The 13,962-nt window shown below is 41.9% G+C and overlaps 1 protein-coding gene across 2 annotated transcripts in view; it reads left to right on the top strand.

Moving 5' to 3' along the window:
• Window positions 1-11,703, top strand: part of LOC127369429 (zinc finger E-box-binding homeobox 1) — a 61,833-nt gene extending 50,130 nt beyond the window's left edge. For both annotated transcript variants that reach the window (XM_051410816.1, XM_051410825.1), the window contains exons 3-8: window positions 1,716-1,907; window positions 2,670-2,872; window positions 3,683-3,809; window positions 4,534-6,338; window positions 6,683-6,851; window positions 8,237-11,703. In XM_051410816.1, the coding sequence (XP_051266776.1) occupies window positions 1,716-1,907; window positions 2,670-2,872; window positions 3,683-3,809; window positions 4,534-6,338; window positions 6,683-6,851; window positions 8,237-8,943 (3,203 nt within the window). In that variant the 3' untranslated portion in view covers window positions 8,944-11,703. The remainder of the gene's footprint in view (window positions 1-1,715; window positions 1,908-2,669; window positions 2,873-3,682; window positions 3,810-4,533; window positions 6,339-6,682; window positions 6,852-8,236) is intronic.
• The last annotated feature ends 2,259 nt before the right edge of the window (window positions 11,704-13,962 follow it).

Here is a 13,962-nt window from a genome sequence, read left to right on the forward strand (position 1 = left end):
AAAGCCTGTCCTCCCTTTCTGCTCTATAAATATCCAAATATCACTAACAGCTAATTCCAGCCGTTATGTCTTTCTGTTTACACCGTATAGCACACAGTTCCTGTTGAAAAAGCTCAGACATTTAGCAACATAACACTTTTGAGCTTATGACTTATGAGCTTATGCATTCCTTTCTGTGTGTCTATGAGTCTTTTACCTGAGGTTAGTTTTAACAGAGTGTGTGTTTGGTTTAATGAGAGGAAGTGTTGGATGGAGAACACACACATACCAATGTTACATCCCCGGGTCACTTTCCTTTGAATTGACACATTAGAATCAAGTCCATCCATCTAATTATCCCTCGTAGGGCTCATTTGTTGCTACAGGGAAACACATACTGTCTCTTTTACAGAAAACCAGCGGTTCCAAGTGAACTCAAACATCAGGATGATCCAGATCAGATAAGCTGGATGTGACTGTATACAAGTTATAAATTAAGGATGGTTTTATTCCTTAAATGCTACAAAAACATGACAATACCAGCAGGGCTCAGTGCTGGTTCCTGTTACTGTTGTTTAAGAGAGGTTTCTTAGCAAATATCATCCCACAGGTCATGGCTTTGTGCACAGTACACCTATTACATGAACAGCAATTTCCGTCTTGTCACACTAAGTACTTGAAAAGGTCAAGAGAACAAGCTGTGATTTTAGTGGGATATTGTTTCTTGTGCTTTTGACAATGTTAGCTGATGATGTTATTGTACAGAAATGGGGTCTAGAAAAGTCACGGATCATTGGAGTGTGTTAGTTGATGTTCCTTTCACCTTTCTCATCTTTGAATTTGGGAAGGTTTAGTGACTATTTGTGCCCTTTAAGATGGGTTGTGTCCGTTCTGTAGGTGTGAAGAGTTTTAAAAGACCAGTGTGTAGGATTTAGTGTCATCTACAGCTCAATCTCCCAAAGAAAACTTGCAAAAAGAAAAACTATTGAGGAAGCCTTATTTACTGCTAGTGTTTGCTTCATCCATTCTGGGCTACTGTAGAAACATGGCAGCCTCAGAGAAGGGGTCCTCTGTAGATAAAAACGAGTCATTCTTAGGCAACGAAAACACAACTATTCTTATTTTAAAGTGATTATACCCTAATGAAAATATACGTATGACTATTATATTTCATTTCTGCCAATAGATCCTCCTAAATGTTACACACTGGACCTTTAAATGTTTGGCCAAAGTCTAGCTGTCAGTGTCTAACTCCTAAATCAACATTTGATTTGATTTCATTTGATTTCCTCACAGCTCAGTGTTGATGATATGAAACTGAACTCTGTACTTTCAAAACATCAACAGTGGGGTAGGTGAGAGCCAGAGTTGACTCTGACTTCCAGGCATTGATTTTAGAAATCTAAATTGCAGACTTTGCAGTAACTTGAGATAAATGGTGTCTGTCTGGGTTTCAGAGAGGAACATGCTCGTCACAGGTAATTATTAAAAAGCCATTTGCTGCCCTCTAGTGGCAAGGCTGCAAAACAGCATCCCATGCAGCTGCTGGTTGAGTCACTGGAGTCCAGAGATTCTTTAGAGGGTGAAAATAGCTCATCAGCTCTTTAAAATTGAGGCTATTTCTGTGTCTGATGGTAGAGATTTTAACCTCCAAGAAATAACAAATTATCCACATTATCAGTAGGATAAAAGGCTAGACTTCATCACCTAAACTTTGTACGTGTGTGTGTTTTTAGTGAAAGAGGAGTGGGTGTCAGAAGAAGAAGAAGAAGAAGAAGAAGAGGAAGAGGAGGAGGAGGAGGAGGAGGAGGTGGTGAAGGATACGCTAGTGGAGGAGATTCTCCAGCAGGGAGACACAGCCATCATCTATCCCGAAGCCCCTGAGGATGAGCAGAGTCCAGCAGAGACAGGAGGCGCTGATGAAAACGGTAACATTTACACACTAACACACCGCTGCTCGCTTATCGCAGTGTCTCTGCAGTGTATGCTCTTAAAACTGGAATTAAAAAAGGTTGGTTGAATGCCCACATTCTCATTAAAGCCTCACTAGGCAGAATTATAATGTGATTATACAACTGGCACATAACTGGAAGGCAAAAGGGTATTTCCATTAGTTCAGGTACAAGTCATAAGTCAATCTTCCTGTTCATTGGAGAACTGAATACAAATGAGTGTATACATAAACTTTTAATAGAAGTATACAGAGAAACTTTAACCAATACTGAGAGGGGATATGAAGCTGTAATAATAACCTCTTCATTCACTATTAACTTAACTTATCATCACATGGGACAGTCAGGCTCTACAACCAGAAAACACATGCACTTCTTAGATATACTCACACATATTTAGTTACACGTTCAACTTCAAAGTTGGAGTTGGAGTCTAGACACTCCACTAAAGTATCAAGTGCTCCGTTATCAGCTACTAAAGCAACTCAGGTCAAAGATCTGAATAGGCTTCCCTGGAGGATACACAGCTGGCCAATCACGGTGTGAAGTCGGAGTGACTGTCGGATCGTCCGTAGTGCAAAGTTACTCAAATCAGACATCGGGAAAGATGCGGAGAGAGGGGATTTTAGAATCTATTCCACCATCTGTCGAGCACTTCGGATCAGCTTAAGTCAGATGAAGGATGGCAGAATTTAAGCATCACCCTCCATTTACCTCTCCCTGTTGTCTCCATCACAGGCACACCAGATTCCTTCTCCCAGTTGCACACGTGCCCTTACTGCTCCCGGGGCTACAAGCGCAACGCCTCGCTGAAGGAGCACATCAAGTATCGCCACGAAACCAGCGAGGACAACTACAGCTGCTCGCACTGCAGCTACACCTTCACCTACCGCTCGCAGCTGGAGAGGCACATGAGCCACCACCGGGGCACCAGGGAGCAGGTAACCTCCGAGCCTGAAGCCATCAGCTGTGTCAAAGTGCACGCCACTAGAGTTTTCACACTGTTGTACGATGTGTCAAATAATTTGTGATAAAGCAGTGACCATGACCTGATTTAGGGAATTAGTGGCTCTATTAAAAAGATATTATCTGGTTTAAAAGCTGGAAAAGTCTTATGTTTTATATTGTAGCTGGTTTCTTTGTATTGGATTTTAATTCAGATTACAGTCAAGCATGGTTTGTACTATTGTTTCAGCTTTACTAGACACATTTTGGAACTCACATCCTTAAGCAATTCATTTCCTGTTGCGTTTTTGCCAATTCATAGTAACTTCAATCACTTCAATCCAAATTTGGTGGTTTTATTTTGGATTTTTTTTGTTCAAATGTTTTTGTTTTTCAAAGTTCTGATGAATGTATTGGCTTTTGGGTCTCCTTTCATTTACTGTGATTTATTATTTATTCAAATGTAACATGCAGCTTTGCAGTTTGCAAATGTAGCCATCGACCAAATCCTCTGCATGGATAATCAATGTTCCTTTCAAACCTTTGACCAACAGAAAAACTGGAAGAAAATGGAAATCTTTACTGTGTTTTATACCAAGATCAATTCTTTTCCTCTGTTATATTTGATACTTCAACCCCATGAATACTAAACAGCTCATATTAACAATAGAAACATTAAAGGCAGTTATTTGTATTATATGGACACATCTAACACTGCAGCTTCTCATCAACTGTCCTCATCATCTATATTTTTTATCTGATTTTTAAATTTATAATGTATTAATTCATTTTATTTTATGTCCCAGCGTCACGTTACCCAGTCGACAGGAGCATCGGGAGGAACAGGGGGAACCCGCAAGTTCAAGTGTACTGAATGTTTAAAGGCCTTCAAGTACAAGCATCACCTGAAGGAGCACCTGCGCATTCACAGCGGTGAGCTGTTACCGCGGCAACCACCACTCTCAGTCATTCATTTAAATACACACGCACAGTGCACAGTCAGTCCACAGCCTGGCACACACACTCCAAAACTCATTTATTGACATGTATTGTCTGTAATCACAGTGTTTGTACCAGTTCACCACAGCTCTGTTAGCTTTGGATCAGGATTTGTGGAGTTCAAAAACTATGTGTGGCAAAACGTAAAATATGTTTATCTTAAAAACAAAAGATAAAATGTGTGAATTTTTGCTTTTAACATGTAAAATAATGGACTGTAAAAATCACACAAACAGTAGAAAGGCAAATGACACGCTGGCAACTGAATTGCACAGAAACTGGCAGCTACGGCCATCTAGAGGATCATTTGATGTCTTTTAATATTAGAGAACAATACCCGAATTTTGGTATTTGATACCAGAACAAACCTGGTTTTCTACAAAACCTTTTTTTTCATTTCACCAAACAAGCCAAATTCCTTAAACAAAAACTGAACACAAGATATATACCTTAATAAAATGATGAGAAAAGATTGAGTAAATCTGACCAGACATTTAATAACTTTTGGTATTTTACTTGCACTTTGGTATAAAGAGGAATTGACCTACAAGAAAATATATATTTTTTAAATGACTAAAATAAAAGTTGACCTCTTTATAAAGTGACACAGCTTACTTTTTTAACAGTTTCTGTAATTTACTCTCTGTGTCCCTCTTAGGTGAGAAACCGTACGAATGCTCAAACTGCAAGAAGCGATTCTCCCACTCAGGCTCCTACAGCTCCCATATCAGCAGTAAGAAGTGTGTGGGTGCAGCACCTCCTAATGGCGTCCCTCGAACGTCGATCAAATCCCCTCCGCCCACCACCCAGACCACACCGGTCGTAATCGCTCCGGCCCGTGTGATTCTTAAAGAGAAGACTGAAAGCAAACCCCTCCAGGAGCAGCTCCCCGTCACCCAGATCAAATCTGAACCTGTGGAATACGAGTGCAAGTCCGCGATGGCGGCACCGGCAACTTCAGCTAGTACCAACGGAGTGGTGAACGGAGGTACGGCTCAGCCAGCTGTGGTTCCAGCTGCAACCCTGCCTCAGGGTGTGGCTATGGTCTTACCCACAGTTGGCCTGATGTCGCCCATCAGCATCAACCTGAATGACTTGCAGAATGTGCTCAAGGTGGCGATGGACGGAAACGTGCTCAGGCAGGTGCTGGGTACAGCTAATGGGGTGGTGACGCAGGGCAAGCAGGGAATTGTAGTCCAGCAGCCCCAGCAACAGATCATCAGCCTGCCGGCCTTCGTGGATCACGACGGCACCACGAAGATCATCATCAACTACAGCATCAGCCCTGCATCCGCCACCACTGCCACTACCCAGCCTGCACCGCTCGTTGCCAAAAACAATCCTCCTCCCCTTCCCACTGTCACCACTGCTGCAGCTCCCACCCCCTCCAAAACAGATAAATCCCCAACCCCAGAGGTGGCCGACCTCACCATCGTAAAGACAGAGCCTGAATCAGTGGCCATCACGGAGACGGAGGCGGTCACGCAGACAAAAATGAAAACTGTTAAGACTTCAGCCGCCCAGACAGCTCAGATGCCAAAAGCCAACAGCAGCAGTACGTGTTTACTATGTGATGACTGTCCCGACAACCTGGAGGCATTGCACCTCCTCCAGCACCGCAAAGCAGCCAATGGGGAGGCTGTTGACTCTGCAGCTTTGGACCCCTCGTTCGCTGCTCTGCTAAGCGAGGCAGGGGTAACGCTGGAGGAGCCGCCCGTCGACGACCTCCTCTCACTCCTCAAGACCTACTTCGCCTCCAATGCCAACCCCAGCGAGGAGGAGCTGTCAAAGATCTCAGAGTCTGTCAGAATTCCCGTGGACGTGGTCAGAAAGTGGTTTGCCAAGATGAACTCTGGGAAAAATGTGGGCAAATTCCGCAATAACGCTAGAGCGGTTTCCAAAAAGACTGAAAATTCCAGCTCGGAGGATGCCTCGAATCAGAATGGAGAGGCAGAGGAAGACAGCACCCAAGAAACATCCAACAAAGCCTCATCAGAATCTGGCAGCGCTTCCCCGTCAGACTCTTCACCACTTAGCCTCAACACCGGGGACCTCGTCATCGTTAAAAGTGAGCCAGAGGACCCCGAGAACCCGGACTCCCAGGCAGAGCCGCTTGACCTCTCCCTTCCTAAACATCTTGCAGCGGCACTGGAAACAAAAATGGCCGCACCTCCCACCAAGCTGCAGGAACAGCCCCTGAACCTGACCTGCCTGAGGAAGGAGCAGCTGGAGGGTCGAACCATCTACGTCACCACGCCTCAGACCGGAAGATCTGTCAACATCGTCACTGCCACACAGCTGCCCACACTGGTGGCCATCGCCGGGCAGGGCACGGTGGGCTGTCTCAGCGCAATCAACACCACGACGAAGCGCACCATCCTCATCCCCCAGCTCACCTACACCTACGCCACTACGACCGGCAACGCCACTGGAGCAAAGACTGTTGTACTGAACGGCCACAAGGTTGGTAGTGTTTAACATTATGTCTTATTATCAAGCTCTTACATGTGTTCTACTAGCTACTCTGTCAGGTAACCAGTCTTTTCTTAGAAATCCAAAACTACTCAAAAAACATACATGTGACCTGGAAGCAGTGGGTTATTGTTTGATTATTATTCACCCTCACACCACTTTCATGTTTCAGGCCTTAAATCCCATAAATAGCTAATATTTGCTACCTGTGACTTCATATTCAGGCTGTAATAGTATCCATGTTTCTTTGGGTTGCAACTAACCTCAATTGCCTCTACCTGACCACAAGGGATTAAATAATTTGCCCATAATGATCCATTTTCTTCCATTTACAGCAGGAGAAGAGGCTGGACACCAGCTCTGACGGTGTTTCCACGGTGGAGGAGCAGAATGATTCGGATCCGAAGAAGCGACGGCTGGAAAATGGCGTCTACCCGTGTGATCTTTGCTCCAAAGTCTTCCAGAAGGGCAGCTCCTTGCTCAGGCACAAATATGAACACACAGGTGCGCTGAATTAACCCTAATGCACTCATTTGTTTGTTTCATTGCACCGGCTAAACTTAGTCAAGCACTGTTTTAAGGATAATGTGAATAAGGTTATTTTGTTGAGCAGGGTTTCTGTTTTCCGCTGTCCAGAGGTAGTTCTGGTTTTCAATGTGACATCATGTCTCATTAAATGTGTTATTCTTAGTGTGAATGAAACTTTTATGGGACAGCTGGCCTGTAAATGTACCAGCTCTGAAAGAGTTGACATCAGTATTTATCGAGACGAGACTCCTGAGGTGAATTAACTGAATATTTTCCCCGAAGCACTAACTAGTATAAGTTTGGAATGTGATTTTATTGAAATCTGTTAGCAGTTAGCTGTTCACTGCACTACTGTGCACAGGTGTGTGATGGCTCAGCCATGAGATCATCCACATTAACACAAACCATAGACACAGATTCACTGACTTGCATACATAATACGTCACTTTTGTTTATTGAGAATCCTTAAGGGCATTTAGACAACTATTAATTATAATCCTCTAACTGCAATGTATGTTCCATTCAACAGTTACCACCACTATATCTGTGGGGTTTAAAGCCTCTAAAACCTCTACTCTGAGTGAGTTTGCATGCCTTTTGTAACCGAGTGAAGGGGAAGGACAGTTAAGGGAGTCACCAGCATAATTTCATATTACCCTTATGAACCCTTAAAAACGTTTGATCCCTTGTGCCCTGTTGGATATGTCTAGTTACAGCAAAGAGTGATTTAAAAATATATATATACTTTTAAGAGGCCCAAAGAGATAAAATGCTGAACCTAACTATTGTTTTCATGATCAATCTGTTGGCCTTCAGAATGTCAGAAAATGGTGAAACAGTTCATCACAATTTCCAAAAGCCAAAGATGATGATATCAAATTGTTTCAAAAGATCAAAAGATTTCAAATTATTGTCACAGTGAATAAGAAAAGCACCAAATCCAAATTACACTTTAGAAGCAGGAACTGGGCAGTGCTTTAACAGTTCATTAATTATCAAAATAGTTTCCAGTTATCTTTCTGTCAATTAAACAAAACCAATTGTTTCAGCTCTAAAAATGTCAAAATGTGCAGGAAAAAGAAAAAGACTAGAAGACAGTATTTCTGTTGTCCTATCATGTTAATCACCACTTCACCACCCACCAGGGACCCCTATATAGGGGACCACTGCCTTAAAGACAATACGCCATAATTCACTATAAGACATTTAATGAACACTTTAAAGCATTCAAGTGAAGTACCAGTACTTGAACTATCTTTCCTCCACTACAGTTATCAGTTTACTTTCACTACTACTACTACTGTCTGTGCTCAGGGAGGCAGTTTGAGTCCCGGTCTGACTCTTTGTTCTGTCGTCTGCAGGAAAACGGCCCCATGAGTGCAACATCTGCAAGAAGGCCTTCAAACACAAACACCACCTGATTGAACACTCGAGGCTGCACTCCGGTGAGAAACCCTACCAGTGTGATAAGTGCGGGAAGCGTTTCTCTCACTCCGGCTCCTACTCCCAACACATGAACCACCGCTACTCCTATTGCAAGAAGGACGGGCCAAACTCCGGCGCCGCTTCAGGGCCACGCAGGGCTCAGTCGGAGCTCGGCAGCCCCGGCACCGGACCGCAGTCGGACAGTCGGACCACGACCCCGCCCTCCCAACTGGACTCAGACGAGAGGGAGAGCGAGGAAGAGGAGGACGAGGACGACGAGGCCATGTGTATGGACGACATCCGGGTCGTGCAGGTGGACGACGGCGAGTGCGAGATCTACGAGGGTAACTTCGACGACGAGGACGAGGAGGGAGAAGAGATGGCGGAGGAAGAGACGGCAAGAGAGGAAGCGGCGGAAAGAGAGAAGGAGGACGAGGAGGTTGTCTGCGATGTGGTGGAGATCGAGCTGGGGGACGATCACATGGAGGACGAAGAGATGGAGGAAACAACCGAGGAAAAGGAGGAAGCGGCAAGTGCGGATACGGAGGAAATGGCAGACTGTGAAGCAGATACGGACAAAAGCATCAGGGAGGGGTCAGACAGCGTCGAACCCACCGAGGAAGAGGCGACAGACGCCGAATGAAGGAAGGAGAATCTCTCCAGGACAGTTCCAGTGTGTCGGTCATTAAAGTCAAATTAAGACAAAACCGCAGAGGAGTCATGAAAGTCACGGCGGTTGCCTGATCTTAACGGTCCACTACTGTGTACAAAAACCCAGGTGTGCCTGAACTTGAAAAAAGAAGAAAACAAAAACGAAACAGTGACTTTTTTCTCGTGGAAATGAAATATCAGTGTTAAAAATTGTTTATAGAAGTACAGATTTTAAAGCAGAACTCACCCATCAACTTGTTAGACTTGTTACTGAGACATCCCAGGTTGTTTTATTGTTTGTTCATTTGGTCAGTGTTACTAATCTTGTTCTTGTTTGAAAACATTTTAACCTGTAAAGATGAGAAAGATTTCTATACCTTTTTATTGCCAATGAAGTTTCCTAAATCAGTATTTTATTGAGTTCTACGAACAAAAACCTCTGCACTACAGTATTCCTGGTTTACCTATGGATACATGCCTCATGCATTGTATGCCCTTCAGTGTTATATACGTACACTAGCTAGCGATATGTTGTTCGTGTTAGTGTTAGTCTTTGCTAGCTAGCATTCATTTTGTTTTCAGTTTGACTGTTAGCCTTAAGGAAAACAACGTATTCTTGGGGAGGGTTGTGGGCGGGATGGGGAGTCCGGGACGAGAACGTGGCTTCTTTATGCCATAACCAAATTTGTCCTATCAGGGAAGGTAGAGTCACAACCTCAAAGCCAGCATCGGGCGCCTGTGTTTTGCAAACCCGGCGCAGCCTGTACGGGCGGAGTCTCCAGATTCAAAAGCAGACTCCGCGTCGCCCGGCTCAGCCGTGGTTCCAAAACGCACGCGCCCATTCTTACCAAGCTTCTCCTTATTTTGGTTGACTTACGTTCTGGGTCAGTGTTTCAGTGTTATTAGCTTATATATGAAGTCATACTGTACGTGAAGGAACGGGGACGTTTCCTGCTCCACCCCAATGCCTCCAGCCTTATGCAAGACCTGTGTGCTGTTAAAAGTGCCATTGAACAGTGTTATCATTTCTTCTTCACACATGTAGCCAGTATTATTATGTCCCTCTGTTACTTACACAAGACCCATATTGACTAATGTTTGTCGACTTGCACAGAACAGCAAATTTGTCACAACGACTGAAAAAATACTTCCTGTGAAATTCATTTGGAATATTTTTGAGGCCTTTTTAAAAGTATTTGAACCAGACCTGAAAGCTGGGAAACACAGTATTAGGGCCTCAACTAATGATTATTTTCATTAATCAATGGATTGTTTATTGTTTATTGTCTATAAAATGAGATAAAGTAGTGAAAGGACACATTTTAATTCTCCAGAGCCCAAGATGGCGCCTTCAAATGTCTTGTTTGGTCCAAACAGCAATCTGAAACCCAAAGATATTTAGTTTACAATGATCCAACCATCACATAGCTGCAAACACAGACTGACATAATTTGATCAGTTGTTGGTTGTCGATCAACTAACTGATCGATTAATCGCTTCAGCTCTACGTATTCCATCTCCAGTAGCTGAGAAATGTGGGAATTGTGTTGAAAACCATTGAGAAATACAGTCCAGACCGAGCTTACCTGTGGATATAAAATGCCTTGTAAACTTGAGATAATCAGTTTCCCTGCTGATGTTTGAAGTATAGTGAAGTTAATATGTTCGTGGCACAAGTCACAAGTATTAAAGATGTTTACAGAAGTGCTTAAAAAACAGAAAATGTTCTGTTGAGGAAGATTGAAATGTTCTAAACTCCAACTTGACACTCTGCCACCAGGTTGGCTCAGGAAGAAATCAAAAGTATACAAAACCAAGATCATCTTCCAATAAAATGGAAACAGACTGACTTACAGTGAAATTATAGATGTATTCAGATTTGTGCACTTGTTTTCAGATAGTAAAGAAAAAGAAAATTGTGGCAAGCTGTCCCGCACTTCAGGTAACAAACGTTAGTGAATGTGGTCTCTGTTGAAGTGTTTTCAGTTGGTTTTACCGAACAGTGTTTATAGTATTAGTCTGTTTTAATTTGTTTTTTTGTTTTAATGTGTCTTCTGTATGTTTTTTCAACAATGGCAGTATTAGAACCCTTTTCACAGATTAAAAAAAAATGTACCTGTTTAGTTTTTAGAAGACTTTTTTATATTTATGTGTCTTATTTTTATATTTTCTTTTATGGTTATTTATTACACATTGTAGTGTACATTACTGTAGTTTGAATTGATACAATAATATATTTTAGTATGAAAAATAATCTCAAGACAAACAAAAAAAACCCCAAAATGTGGTTCTGGGAGCTGAAGTTTGTTTTAACAAAAAAAAAAAAAAAAACATAAAAAGATAAAACATGTATTCTGTAAACATGACTTCTGTTTTAAGCTAAAAAAGAAGAAAAAAAAGACAGGAATGAAGTGAGAAATAGAAACTGTTACATGTGCATCCGCTCTTTGCGTCGTTATGAAGCTACTGAATTCTAAAACTCTGTGATTTTAAAAGCATGAGTCGTCACCGTTTTAATGAAGGATCTTGTTATGAAGCCGTTACTCCTCCCTTTTTATTTCGAAGCCAAATTTAGATCGTTCCGCCACCCTGTTTTCTGTTCTGTGCCAACTTGTTCCATTGTACTGTCGAAAGGCTGCATAGCGTACGTTCTGTCCTCACCCTTTGTAAATCCACTGTCTTTTTGTATTGTTTTTATTTTAGTTTTGCTCCATTTTTATGACTCCCCATCACAATAAAATATAAGACAGCATTTCTGACTTACTTGATTTACTTCTCAGCTTCCTACTTATCAGGCTACTGGGATTAAAAGAAGAAAAAGCCTTTTTGTTTGAGTTAAATGTTCGACCATTAATCAGACCTGTAATGCCTGTCAAGTAAATTTTATCCACAAATCGCAAATTTTCCTCATCACTGTCTTTCCGTAGACTGTTGATTCAGATAGAGACACAAAAACAACCATTCAACAGGAAAAAGGTAAGAAAGAGGGAGACCAGCTGGCTCCAGAACGGACAGACAGACGTGCAAGAGGTGTTGTACATGGAGAGAAGACAGAGGTAGCAATAGCATAATTACACATGGAGACACAGAAAGACAATATTAGGTCAATATATACTATAAAGTAAATATAAATGAATGTGTATCTGACCTGGGGTCCATTTCACAAAGATTGACTTTGGCGATGTTCACACTGCCGGCAAAAACAGCACAAATCAAAAGCAATCTGATCTTTTCTATACAAAATACAAGTCAGATTTTTTAGCAATGTGAATTCATTTGCCTTTACATCAATCTAGATTGATATTCGTCATGCGGGTCACTTCAGGACCGCAACCTTTTCATGCTGGAATTGTATACAGGCGACATTTAAAAAATAATGTCAACAGCAAAAGAAAAAAATCTGATCTGAGCAATAAATCAGAACGCAGGCGTTCATTATGCCTCACATCAAACCTCTGAATGAGTCTAGGTCTAGGTCAAACCACTCAGCTTCATTCACTCCTGCAGAAAACGTTTGCTGATCTTTCCCAATAATAATACAAAAAAACCTTCCAGTGCGTACAGTCTGCAGATGTGTAGCAGAGATGAGCTGCTGTGGTTTATTACTGAGGCAGATCTCAGTACTTCTCTTAACTCATCAGCCAGGCTCAGGATAGTTTCTTTGTACAAATGAAAACAACTGACAATGTCCTCATGTATGTGTTACATATTTCTGAAAGGTTATGGCGAGACAAAACTTGATTGGAACAGTACACTAGAAAAATGACTTTGAGTTACTTACTTACTTTTTTGTTTGCCTTTATTAGAGAGCTGAGCAGAATTGAGGGGGGATGACATGCAACAACATCTAGGCCATAAGGACACTGCAGACCTCAGTCACATTTGAGATTGACAGTTGACGTTCCTAAAGATATTTACTGAGACATGAAAGCAAAAACATCAGGTCGCAGGGGCTGACCTGTTAAACTCCTGGAGGAATAAGAAATAAAAGAGTTGTTGCTGCTTGAACAGTACATTCTTACAGAGCTAAGATCAAGTTCTTGCAATTCCTAAATATGAAATACTCTACTAATACAGATCTGAACAAAAAATCTCATGACATTCAGAGACCTGAAGAGAGTAACAACTGACTTTCAGTTTGCATATGAAGATCAGATTTGACTGAAAAGGCTGGCTTGTTGTTCAGGTGTGCGATTGTTTCAATTGAATGTGCTTGTGTGTCTTTTTTTAAGATACGGTAGATAAAGTCTTTTTATTGTCATTTTCACAGTCTATACTGCATTTACAGCATTTTACATACATGAAATGAAACTTGTGACCCGCATTTGACCCATCCAATGTACATTACGAGCGTTCCTACTGAATGTTGTGTCTGCAGAAATGAATCACCAAGTGGCGCTAGAAGACCACCTAACACACCTTTACAATACCCCAAAGAATGGAAGTCCACAGACTACAATGAATTGGGAGAGCCGAAATCAGCGCTAATCAGTCATAAATAATTGAGCTATGAGACATGATTATTAATTCCAACCAGTGTCCTCTGATGGTTCGATTTAATGGATTTATATTTGCATAGAGCTCCAAAATTCTCCTTTGTTCTTTCTCCCTTGCAAAATGGCAGATTATCTGCGTGGATGATTTCAGTGTGCAATGTGCAAATAGAGGAAAAATCAATGATATGATAGTGAGGCGGGGGGTTATAAGAAGACAAAGCAACCAGCAGAGTGTTCTCTGAGCCAGCATAGATGAGCTAAAAACGGATTTCTAAGAGCTTTGCGATCCAAGAGAATAAGAGTTACTTTTTCATCTGAGTATTCCCTCGGGTGGTTGAAAAGAGTTCCAGCAGCTTTTTAATGGGAGAAAACTCTCCTAATGTCCAGGTAATGAAAATGTACGCTCATAATGTACTTTCACCTAAAGCAAAACTACTGCACAATAAAAGCTGAATTTACTTGTTTCAGTGTAAATTGACTTAATATCTTTCTAATGAATATTCAGGATGTACCTG

Source organism: Dicentrarchus labrax, unplaced genomic scaffold, assembly GCF_905237075.1.
Source record: "Dicentrarchus labrax unplaced genomic scaffold, dlabrax2021, whole genome shotgun sequence".
NCBI classification, from domain to species: Eukaryota; Metazoa; Chordata; class Actinopteri; family Moronidae; genus Dicentrarchus; species Dicentrarchus labrax.